Genomic DNA, 12,638 nt, shown 5'->3' on the forward strand with positions numbered 1-12,638 from the left:
GAAAAATAAATAATAAATAATACTAGCACTTATATAGCATTTGACATTTTCAAAGTGCTTTACAAACATTAACTAATTAGTCATCACAACTCCCTTTGAAATAGGTAAATAAGAATTATTATTCCCATTTTACAGAGGAGAAAACCACGATACAGAGAGACTAAATCACTTTCCCAAGGCCACCTAGCAGATCAGTGGCAAGGCCAGGATTAGAATTCAGAAGTGCCTGGCTCCAGTCTGTGCTCTATCCACTAGACAACACTGCCACTCAAAATTATGGCCCTGCATCCTTATCCACTAACAAGATCCTACTCTCCAAAGAAGGATTTGCACTTCAGGATTGAGTACCGAAATAACTAACCCATCTCCTCCAATTCTCCCACCCATGGTCTTTCCCCTTAGGCTGGGAACATAAGGGAGAGGGCGGTAAGGAGTTTGCATGTGTGGGTGAGAAGCAAGTAACAGTTCAAGTGAATTTTGAAAAATGGTTTCACCTCTCTCCATGACAAGGTCTTTCCTTGCATCCACAGACTAGGATCAAGGACTGTGTGCATGACTTTTGTGGAGGAAGTAGCAGGACAAGTGTATTGAGGTACAATGGTCCCACTTCCTCAAGACCCCTGCCTTGCACCCTCAAATCTGAAGCACAGATAAGTGCCCCGTGTATAGGAAAGAAGGCAAGTGCACTGAGGTGCAATGGTCCAACTTCCTCCAAGCCTCTTGCAGGGTCCCTCCTCAAGTGTGGAGCACAGACAAGGTTAAGATACGTCCTCCACGTGCAGAGAAGAGGCCAAGTGCACGGCGGGCCAGCAGGTCCCCCCGCCCCGGGTGGCTCCTTGTATTCCCCCGTGGAGGCAGAGAGGCGATAAGGAGTGCAGGGTGTGTGGAAGGGAAGCGACCAGGTCAAATGCACTGAGGCTCTGTGGTATCCGTTCCTCTAACACCTGCCCTCCCTTTATCCCCCGAGACAAGAGGGGACCAGGCCTGGCGAGCGCGTGGGTGGAAACGCCCGGGCCCAGTACCCCGCAGGGCCCCCGCTTCCCCGCACCCTGGGGGCCCACCCAGCCTCAGGCGGCGGCGGCTGCAGCAACAGGCGGCCGCGGCCCCAGCGCTACGTGTGGCTCCTCCTGCCGCCAGCAGCAGCAGCCCGCCCCCTGGGGGTCCCGCTCCCGGGGGCCGCCCCGGCCCCCGCCTCGGGTCGGTACTTGAGCCAGCAGATGAGCCAGGTGACCACGACGGAGAAGAGGGCGAGGATGCTGGCGACCGAGAGGCAGATGGGCCCCACGGGGGAGGGCGAGGCCGGGCCGCCGGACCCCGGCTCCCCCCCGTACTGGTTGACGAAGATGAGGCCGGTAAAGAGCAGCACCACCATGGAGAGGAAGGAGAACACCACGCACACGCAGCCCGCGCTCAGCGCCGCCCGCTTGCAGCTCTGGCAGCTCTCGTAGCCCCCGCCCGAGGAGCGCGGGCCGGGGCGCTGCGGCCGCGGGGCTGGGCCCGCCTCGTGGGGCGCGGCGCGCGGCTGGGGGCCGGCGGCGGGGCGCGGCGCGGGCGGCAGGCTGTCCTGGGGCAGCGGGTCGCGGGCCCGCAGCTGCAGGGGGAAGGCCTCGGCCAGCTTGGTGTTGACGGGCAGGCTGTGCACGCGCTGGTCGGGCAGGGCGGTGCGGTGGCGGCATACCGGGCAGCAGATGGTGCCGCTGGCCCCGGCTCGCCATGGCGCGGCGCCGGGCGGGCCGGGCGGCGCGGGCGGGGGGCGCTGGGCGGCCCGCAGGTGCAGCTGGCTCAGGCACTCCTGGCAGAAGGTGTGCAGGCACTCCAGCAGCTTGGGCGCGCGCCGCTCCAGGTCGAAGTAATTGTAGCAGATCTTGCACTCGTAGTCCTCGTAGTTAGGGGGGTTGGCGGCCCCGGCCGCCGCCGCCTCCTCCTCCTCCGGCCCCCCGCCATCCGCCGCCCCCCCATCCTGCTGCTGCAACCCGCCCGTCGTCCCTAGGCTGCCGCTGCCCTTCTCCGCCAGCTCGGCCATAACATCTTCTCAGCCGGGGGAGGGAGGGAGCGCCACCGAAAAAGAAAAGCTCGACCCTCCCCCACCGGCTTGTCTCTTCTCAGCCTGGGAGCTGGAGCCCCCGGCCCGCTGCCCGGCTGCCCTTGGGGTGCAGGCACCGTCGCATGGGAGGATGCCGAAGGAAGAGGCGGCTGGACCGGGGGGTTGGTCTCCCCCTTTTCCCTCCTCTTTAATGCATGTCTCGTAATTCTTGCATCCTCCTCTAGCTGCGGGATTCGAGCCGCTCCTGCGTGCGCGGCCGCCCCTCCGCAGTAGCCTCCTCGCCCCCTGGGCTCCTGAGCCTCTCCCTTCTCACCCTCAGCAGCAGCCCCCCGGAGTCGCCGCTTTGCTCCTTCCCTCCGCAGAAGCGAGCCGGTGATGTAATGCGGGGTTCCTGCTCCGAACAGGCTCGGGCGGCAGGGGAGAGAGAGACACACACACCAGCGGTTGCCTCTGCATGATCAGCTGTGAGCTCATTTCTGTGTTCAAGGACGAAAGCCCACTGATCACAAGGCCAGCTTAACCTTTTGATTGTAATTAGGAAGCCCAGGGCCAGGCTGGAGCCGTAAAGAGAGAATGGGGTTTTCTCTCTTCTTGAAAATAATGATCTCTTACAAATGCCCTGCTGCTGCTGATTCTGAAGGAGGTTTTCCTTTGTTAGAATTGAACTGAGATCTAATGCATAGACCAGCACTGAGCCCGGATATGGGTCTGTTTCAGAGTCAGAACAGGAATTGACTACCAGATTAGAGACATATATTTAAACAATTGTGCTCTCTCACTGTACTCATTTATGTTTTAGAAATACAATTATGAGGCCATTCCCACTGAAGATCGATTAGATTTTTGTTATTGATTTAACTGAGAGCAGATTCAGAAGATCCTACATAGGATTTTCCCCCCAAAGCACATTACTAGCCTTTCATTTACTTCAATCTTTTGACTTAATATAGGTGCCTTTACTGAGGACCCTCTATGGCAGTCTGATTTGTTTGTGGGTGTGGGTCTGGCTCAAGGAGAGCTTCAGCTTGGTATGCTGCCCCAAATTTTTTTTCCCTTCAGATCACTGTCAGGAGATTTGTCTCTAGACGCATTTTCTCACTCTTCACATAATTTTCTGCCCGGACCAAATACGGGACCAAATCCTCTTTGCCATACTCATTTGAACGTAATATTATAGACTTAAATGGCACTACTTGTGTGAGTGAGCGGAGTGTGATTTGGCCCATGTTCTTATAGAGAACGCAGTGCTATTACTTTTTACAATTTGTGGTTTGTATTGATTTAAAAAAAAATCAAATATTTTGTGGAGCTGTCATGGATATTTACATTTTTAAATATATGTGGATTTCATGCAACTAATAAGAGCCATGTAGCAAATTTACTACAATAAATATGATCCTTTTTACCCATAATTTTGCCTTTTTATATACTTTCATCTATCTTTGTTGTTCCTCCAATGTCCCTCCCATCAGCTTTTAAAATTCCAAATGGACTGCCAAATGGTCTATTCTTTACTAGCAATACCCATTTTACTAACTGCCTAGCATTATATGAAGAATCCTCAGTGGTTCTTTGAACCTCCAGTAATCTAAAAGAATGTTCATGATGGAGAATCCTGGATAAGTTCTCACAATCTTTAATTGTGTTAAAAGATGTTGCATTGATTCTGTCAAAGATATTCCAGCGAGGAGTACAGTTTAGGATTAGTAGGTTTGATCTGGTTTTCTAGAAAATTATTCATTATGCTTTGAGTAAGGCTAACTAGTGCTAGTATGATGTTAAGTACAGTTGCAGATACATATTCTGTTAAATAACGCTTGGTTACCAGTACACAATGTTTTCTTTTTGGTGAGCTACAAGGAACATACAGAGCAATATGATTCACCTTCCATATGAATGCTGGAAATGCAAGATAATTCATGCATCATGGAATCAGGAGAAGAAAGTAGCTTTGAAGGTTTCCTTGTTCACATTCTGCCATTGCATTACAGTATCAAGTGCTTTGTCTGGTCTCATTTAAAATGACCCAAAATGATGATGCTTTCACCACTTCCAATAAGATTATATTCCACAGTCTAACAGGTCTCACTAAACAAAATTTTGCTGTTACCTTTGTGTAAACCTGGAGTAACTCCCCTGACTTCAATTATAATATTATCGGCCAGGCCACGTAGTTCCTCTAGAATGCACAATACTGCTGGTAGTTCTGGACATTTTAGTACCAGAAAGATTTGGACAAATTGGAGGGAATTGAGGGAGATAAATTCATTGTTACTTTTTCAGAGGGACTGATTTATCAGAGAAGATTAAAACAAAAGGTAGATATTATTTGCTAAATGATAAGGGCAGATTAGAAAACTCTCTACACATATCTGAATGGTGAAACCAGGAGAGAGAAACTTATTTAAAGTAGGTGGTCATAGCATAATCTGAAGTAATAGGATAAAATTTAGTAGAAGAAAGAGTAGTCTGAATATAAGGAATGAAGCAGTTTACACTGTACTGGTACTCAGGATGTCTGGGCTTATAGATTCCAAGGCCAGAAGGGACCATTGAGATCATCTTGCCTGAACTGCTGTATAATACAGGCCATAGAACTCCGCCAAAATAATTCCTTTTGAAGTAGAGCATATCTTTTAAACAAACATCCAGCCTTGATTTTAAAATTGCCAATGATTAAGAAGCCACCACACACTTGGTAAATTGTTCCAATGGTTAATTACCCTCACTTTAAAAAATTTACACCTTATTGCCAGTCTGAATTTGCCTAGTTTCAACTTCCAGCCATTAGATCTTGCTATATCTTTGTCGGCTAGATTGAAAAGCCCATTATCAAGTATTAGTTTCCCATGTAGGTATGTATAGACTGTAATCAAGTTAGCCCTTAATTTGATTTGAGCTTCTTGAGTCCATCACTATGAAAGGCATGTTTTCTAAACCTTTAACCTTTCTCGTTCTCTCTGTTTCTATTGCTGGCTTTGGCCGATTGAGTGACCTTGGACAAGTCATTTTGTGCCTCTGTGCCTCAGTTTCTCCATTGGTAAAATGGGAATAATGATACTGACCTTTGTAAAACACTTGGAGATCTACTGATGAAAGGAGCTATATAACAACTACATATTATTATTCTCCAAACAGTAGCTATATTCTTTGCTTATTTACCTCAAGATGTAAATTCAAAATCACTCTACTGAATTCTATAGACTTGTAGGTTCAGCCTCCCTTCTGCAATACAGAGAGAGACTATTGCTTTCATAGTCCACAGTGTGCTGTTTCCCATGAGTGTCCCAACAATCACACTTTTCTAAAATGCCATATTGATTTGCAGGCCCATAGCTAATCTGCCATCCATAATCACCCTCAGGTCTGTTTCAATATTGTTTTTCCAGTGCTGCATCTCTCTCCTACTGAATATCTGGGTTTTGGATTATTTTCCCTTAGATGCATTGGCCTACATTTTCTCCTACAGTGAATCTCATTTTATTTCCTGTACATCTTTATTCTTATGGTTTCCTCATATACCTTTTTCTTCCTCACTGCGGCTCTTGATACCTCCCAGTTTAGTATTATCTGCACATTCAAGTAATGCACTGTTTCATTCTTCCAGAACTGTAATACAGTTGTAAATAAAATCATCCTTGACACCACCAACTTGATGATATCGTCATTCTGCATTACTCTGTCTTTCAGTTAATTTCAAGCCATCTGAAAGTGCTCAAACCCAAGTCACTTTGAATTAATTTTTCACATCAGATTTTTTTGAGGCACTGTATCAAACGTTTTAATGAAGTCCAGATCTATCTTCTGCATTCTCTTGTTTTAACTGCTTGGCCTTCATCTATATGTCCTGATTTCTCGTATCTGATTTATATCTGCTTTGAGGTCAACTGAAGCTACACCTAATAAGGATATGCTTGCTCTAAAACTTGGGAAAGCCTGTTATAACTCTGGCTTGAAAAAACACATGGAACAAATTGAGAAGTTTGGGCATAATTATAAGATCAACAGAAAGAAACTCTAATTAGCTAATGGGCAATATGTAAAATTCCCATCTTGATAAAACAAGTGAAAAAGAGGCATTCAGTGGGTAAAAGCTTCTTCACCCTAGCTATAATGATTGCTGGTGTGATTGCTATGATGATGTATAGACACATTCTATCTAAGCAATGCTTATTGTGACATGCTGTCTCACAGACCATTAGTGTATTAAAAATGTAAGCAACATGGAGAATCACATTAGCTATTGATATCTCTCTGTGTATGAGCTATGGGATATTCTTTCATCTCTGGAGGGATGCAAATTGCTAGTAGTCATCTTTAGGAGCCTTAACATGTAGTCACAGACAGTCCCCCTGGGTTCTCTGTTCTGTCTTGCCACGCAGCTGAGCATATCTCTGTGATAGATGGCCCCTTACATCAAGAATCACAGCAATATTCAGGTTACTCCTGATCTCAAAGGACCAGTCACTTACTCTAGGTCAACTGTGCTTTAGGTCTCACACCAAAGCCAACACTCATAAATAATTCTATAGTAAACTATATGAAGATTTATTAAATAGAAAAAGGGAATTAGAGTTATTTACAAGGTTGAAGCAAGCAAACATAGACACACTGATGAGCTACAGTCTTAGGTGTCAAAAAAGTAATATAGGCTTCTATAATCAGCAAGCATTATTTGACTTTTAGGGCTAACCCAGGCTAAGCAGCAGGGGATCTCTTGCTTATGCCTAGAAATACCTGGCTCCCGCCTCCCCCTCTCCCCCCTAGTCCAAGCAGCATAGACATGCTTAGTTCCTTTGGTTTGGGGTTTTTATCCCCCTCCTACCAGGTGCTCTGAGCTACAAACTCAGCTGATGGGAGAAGTCCACTTTCATGACTCATCTTCAATGGAGAAGAGTAGAACAATAAGAGTCTTCAGGGAGAGGCTTGGCAGCAGGCCCGGGGTTTTCTGGTTGCTGTGCCACAGCGCACAGCTGGGCTCCCTGCACTCTCGGGTTCCTTCCAGGCCTGCTGCGCATGTGGCTCCCCCCCCCACCTCATGCGCCCACCCTAGCCCCGCCATTATTCGAATGTGGAGGCTGGGGAGCATGGGGTTCTCAGACCATGCTGGGCAGGAGGCAGCACCGGCACCCAGTGGACGGACACCCCGACCAGTGGATGCTTCTTGTTCCAGGTAAGCCCCCTTGGCCCGGGCCCCACGGAGCAACTGGAGACCCAGTTCTCCCTGCCCCATCCCCCCCACCAGCAGGGCAGCTCGGTATCTTTTGCTGTCTCGTCCCTCCCTTCCCGGGCCGCCGCAGCGTCTGCTCCATACGAAGCTTGAAGCTCGGTGTGTGTCAGCAATGGGGGTGGGGGGACGACATAGTCCATCAGCATTATAGTGTGCTTAATTTGTTTAAACTGGTTTTAATAAAGTGCATGTGGCAAGTTTTCCAATACTGTAAGCTTATGTTTGTGTTGCTAAGAGCAAGTCGGGAATAGGGGCACCAGTTTAATAACACTGCGTAGGGCCTCATAAATTCTAAGGACGGCCCTGCATATCTTAACTCAGTGGCTCTCAACCTTTTCAGACACCTGTACCCCTTTCAGGAGTCTGATTTGTCTTGCATACCCCCAAGTTTCACGTCACTTAAAAACTACTTGCTTACAAAATCAGACATAAAAATACAAAAGTGTCACAGCACACTATTACTGAAAAATTGTTTACTTTCTCATTTTTACCATAGTTATAAAATAAATCAATTGGAATATAAATCTTGTACTTACATTTCAGTGTATAATATATAGAGCAGTATGAACAAGTCATATTAAATTTTAGTCTGCACTGACTTCGCTAGTGCTTTTTATGTAGCCTGTTGTAAAACTAAGAAAATATCTAGATGAGTCGATGTACTCTCTGGAAGACCTCTGTGTACCCACAGGGGTACGTGCACCCTTGGTTGAGAACAACTGTCTTAACTCAAACACCTCTGTCTCTCTTGTCTTTTATCACACTTTTCTTCAGTGTCAATCTTCCCTCAAAAGGGAAGTATCTCTGTGCACTCCAATACAGTTCAGACACACAAATGAATTACACATACAGTATTCACCCACCCCAGCCTTGATCTCTCCGGGATGCTTTCCCAGGTGTCTGCCCTTAACCAGGACACTAGTCACAAGGCTTCTCCCTGGGCGTTCCTTCTCCCTGTACTCAGAGACTTGCAGGAAACTTCCCCTTTACTGTTCTGCAGCCCCTTGGCTTCCTTCAGCTCTGGTTCTCTCCCCCTTATACAGGACAGTGGCCACAGGGCCACTCCCCGGCCCTTCTTCTGGCTCCAGAGTCTCCACCAGAAAAGACTCCTTATATACTCTCCTGGCCCCATGTGCTACCCTGACCCCTCATCCACGTAACTTATTCTTTTGCTTCACATTATTTTGGCTGGTTCTAAGATCAATACTCATGGATACACAGTAAACATCTTTTATATATATATATAATCCCAAAATACTTTATAAATTATGACTCCAGTCCTGCAGACACTCACATGCTTTAATGTTACACAAATGAGAGCCCCACTGAAGAAAGTGAGACTATGCACACATGTAAAGACACATGTGTGTGAAAATGTTTGCAAGATTAAGGACTATATGCACACAACACAACTGAAATGCAGCCATCCCTGAGCTACAGGGCTCAGAAAAGAAAATGGTACACAGGAACACTGCAATTCAGATATTTATCTATCTGCTTGCTTACTCATCTAGTCTTTATTGCCCTAACATCTCAGCACCTCACAGACATTAATGGATTTTATCCTCACAACACCTCTATGAGGTAGAGAAGTGCTATCCCCAGTTTACCAACAGGAAACTGAGACACAGGATGGATTAAGTAATTTGCCCAAGATCAAACAAGAATTCTGTGGCTGAGCCAGGAATTGAGCTGAGGGGTGAAATCCTGACTCCACTGAAGTCAATGGCAAAACTCCCACTGACTTCGATGTAGTCAAGATTTCACTCCAGGTATCTTGAGTCCAATTCTAGTGCCCTGCCTTGTACATATAGGGATACTCTGATACAGAACAACCCATGGGAAATTATCATTTCTTATGTCTCATGACTATCCAAAGTGACTGTATCCCTGTATCCACCAATGAACGTTACTACTTTTTTTGGTAAGTATTTCTCTAAATTTTTGAGCATAGCTTTTCTAGATGCATCTATTACTGCTCCATTGATGCATCCAAAGGGAAGGGTGTTGTTGGAGTCAAAGCAATCATGAGTAGCCTCTCTCACAAAATTGTAAAGATCCATACATAGCTTGCATCTCCATAGTGTTCTTTCTGAACAATAGTGAAAATGTTTCAGATTTTGCGCTACAAGAATCTCTCTTCCTTCTAAAGGTTGGATATGCTCCCCACTCTTTTCCTGTTTCAGTTATAGTATTTAATTTTTTTTTATTTGGGCTTTCAGATTTTTAAGACCAGTTCTTAGGGGCAAAATATATTAATCGAAGAAAAAAATCAAAATTTAAGTATCTACAGGAAAGGACGAGTTGACATTTGGCTGAACCAGTCTCTAAGGCTTTGGATGCTATTCAGCATAAATCTTGTTATCAATTCTGAGCAAAAGTGGCAAACAACTTTTAATGAAATACAGATTGTTCACTTTGCAATAATCTTTAATATTTTTCATCCTGCAGCTTGGATGAACTGAATTGTAATGTTGGGCCTGATTCGCTAGTGCATTGCTCCAGTTTTATGCTGGGTAACTCCATTGATCTCAGTGGAGTTACACTGGTGTAAAATGAAGTAATGCATTTGGTGAATCAGTCCCAAAATGTAATAAAAAGTCACATTTTGGCATAAATCCCCATAGCAATCATCTATAATTAAATTGTTTCAGCTATACACATCTCCATGTTGTTGTACTATAGACATATTAAAATAGATTAGGTTTGATATCTGGCTTATTTTATATTTGAAAGAAGCAAATGCTAACTGATGAACACGTGACCCAGGAATGGACCTGATCCAGCCCAGAGACAGGTAAATCTCCATTGAGATAAATCTATGTGTACTGATCCTGAATTAGGACTGTAGCATCAGACCCAGTATGGTGTCTCAACAATTCAGAATGAGGGACAGTAGTAAAAATTAGTGCTGTAACATCTGTAATGTCAGACACATATATGACACAGGTGGTAACAAAAAACCTGAGGAAAAAAATCAAAACCCATTTTCATTCACTTTAACAAAGCAGGCAGTCTCATAAATTGAGACTTCTTAATGATTAAAATTAATAAAAAATTAAAGAATATTTTAATAATTAAGTAGTTTAGTTAGGGACGGATGCAAAGCCCATTGAGGTCACTGGGAGCTTTTCCATTGACTTCAATCTGCTTTGGATAAGACCCTTAATGATTAAAAATTATTTCCAGTGATATCAAAAGTGCACAGATGACATTTTAGTATCAAGGGGAAAATGTTTTTTACTGTATTCTTTTGTCTACATTTCTAGGCTGCATTAAGTAAGTAAACCCATGGCTCACATGGTAAATATTTAACAAAGAACTCTTCTCCTCTTCCATCTTTTCACACAACTAATTCATTTACATTAGCAAGAAGACCTGAATTTCTCCTTCCTATCCAGTTCCTTCTCTCTTTTGAGGATTCACTAAAACTGTGCATTGTTTTTCATGACATGTCATTATATCACAAGCTTTAAGAGACCAGCTTCTGCTTTCTTCTTCAAGTTAACATTTTACTTAATACATTTTAGTCCTGAATAATTTATTGTTAAAGTGCCTTCCTACCTATTCCCTTTTGGAGATGTTGCAAAAACTAGTGCAAATGCTGCATACTGAATGCAGTATGCCAGAAAAGAATTTAAATTTCCAATAATGTTTGCACTCCATGGTGGGAAGGTAAAGAAAGAAAAAGATTACATTTATAACCAATCCAGTGTGTCATTCATAGATGTCAGAGTTTAAGGCCAGAAGGAACAATTAGATAATCTAGTCTGACCTCCATTAATTTTTACCCAGTTACCCCTCTTTGACATTTAAAGTCTGAGGTTGAGATTTTAATTGCAGTGTAAGGGATTTAGACACTTCCTTTATTACAATCAGTGGAAGGCAAGTGTCTATGGGCCTAATTTAGCAATAATTCAGTCTAACTTCATGCCTTACTTTTGAGACATACAAATAGCCCCATTATAGTAAACCCTCTTTTACAGAATCTAAGGCCAGAAGGGGCCATTATAATGCACATTTTAAAATCAAAATACCATGTGGTACTAATGCCTTGGAGAAATCCAAGTATATTACATCAGCACTGTTATCTTTATCAACCTCACCTGTAAACTTCTCAAAATAAAAGAGAACAGATTAGTTTGAGAAGACCATGAGACCATGCTGACTGGCATTAATTATATTTTTATTATTATATCACATATTAGCCTCTAATTCTTTGTTGCTAGAGTCCTGAAATAACTGTTCTGTTATTTTACCTGGGACTGGCATGAGGGTAACCAGTTTATAGTTCCCTGGCTCATCCCTTTTATCCTTTTTAAATATTGGAACTACACTGGCAGTCCTCCAATCTTTGGGAATTTCCCCAGTTTTCCAAGATTTCTGAAAAAATTAGCATTAGTCGTTCCTTTAATTGAATAGTAGAAATACTGTGATATTAAAGTACAGATGATGCTTGTATAAGTATAAGCCTGATCCTTACCCCAGAGCTGTGTATTGTACTGTGGCTGCTGAATATGGCTCTGTATTAATTTTGTCTCACAAACAGATTAAAAGATCCAAATGCTACTTAAAGCTAAACTGGGTGTTTTTAGAAGCAAGTTGTTCCCCCAGAATTTATGCATGCATCCAGATAAGTACCCATTTGCACATGCAGTAACTGGATTGGATGTGCAAATGTGGATTTTGCCAGTGCAACAGGTGCAGGTAAAACCTCGGTATCAAAGTTTGACCTCTTGGCTCTTTATTACAAAATATGGTTGGCTCCAATGTTTCAGTCATGACAGACTGTTTTAAGGATTGAGACAGACCCTGAGCTGCAGAGTTCAGAATTGGATCAAAATCTCAATTTCCTCAAAACTGAATGATTCTTAAAGATACAAAGTTTTGGCTTGGGCCTGTCTCTAGCTGAAGAGTCATCACATTCATGAACTTTAAAAGATTACCTTTTTTTCCCTCCTAGTGTTAAAACTAGGAACCTTCCAAGCTGTCTAGTGTAGATTTACACTACGATCTAGGGGTGTGATTCCCTGCTTGTGTACACATACTTGCACTAGGTCTCACTGAGCTAGCCCTAGCATAAATCGCAGTGTAGCTGCAGTAGCATGGGTAGCAGCTGTGGAGACATGGCTGAGCTGTGCTGAGTACATACCTGCCACTTTCAGGCACAGCTCAGCTGTGCCTCCAATGCTGCTACCCTGCTACCATGGCTATACTATTATTTATACTCACACTAGTTCAATGAGTGCCAGCGTGAGTATGCATACACAAGCAGGGGAATCACACTCCTAGCACATAGTGTAGACATAGCCTTTAAACAGCTGAGCCATTACATCCACAATGAACTTTAATGCTCCACTCCAG

At 44.0% G+C, this 12,638-nt stretch overlaps 1 protein-coding gene across 1 annotated transcript; it reads right to left on the bottom strand.

The window, feature by feature from the left end:
• Positions 1 to 1,111: 1,111 nt before the first annotated feature.
• RNF228 (ring finger protein 228) lies at positions 1,112 to 2,023 on the bottom strand. Its single transcript, XM_065410349.1, has one exon. It carries the CDS (start codon positions 2,021 to 2,023, stop codon positions 1,112 to 1,114), a length of 912 nt encoding a protein of 303 aa, XP_065266421.1.
• Positions 2,024 to 12,638: the final 10,615 nt, after the last annotated feature.

Source organism: Emys orbicularis, chromosome 9 (genome assembly GCF_028017835.1).
Source record: "Emys orbicularis isolate rEmyOrb1 chromosome 9, rEmyOrb1.hap1, whole genome shotgun sequence".
Taxonomy (NCBI): domain Eukaryota; kingdom Metazoa; phylum Chordata; order Testudines; family Emydidae; genus Emys; species Emys orbicularis.

Coding starts and splice junctions, on each gene's coding strand:
- RNF228 (XM_065410349.1), bottom strand. CDS start 2,023: ATGGCCGAGCTGGCGGAGAAGGGCAGCGGCAGCCTAGGGACGACGGGC.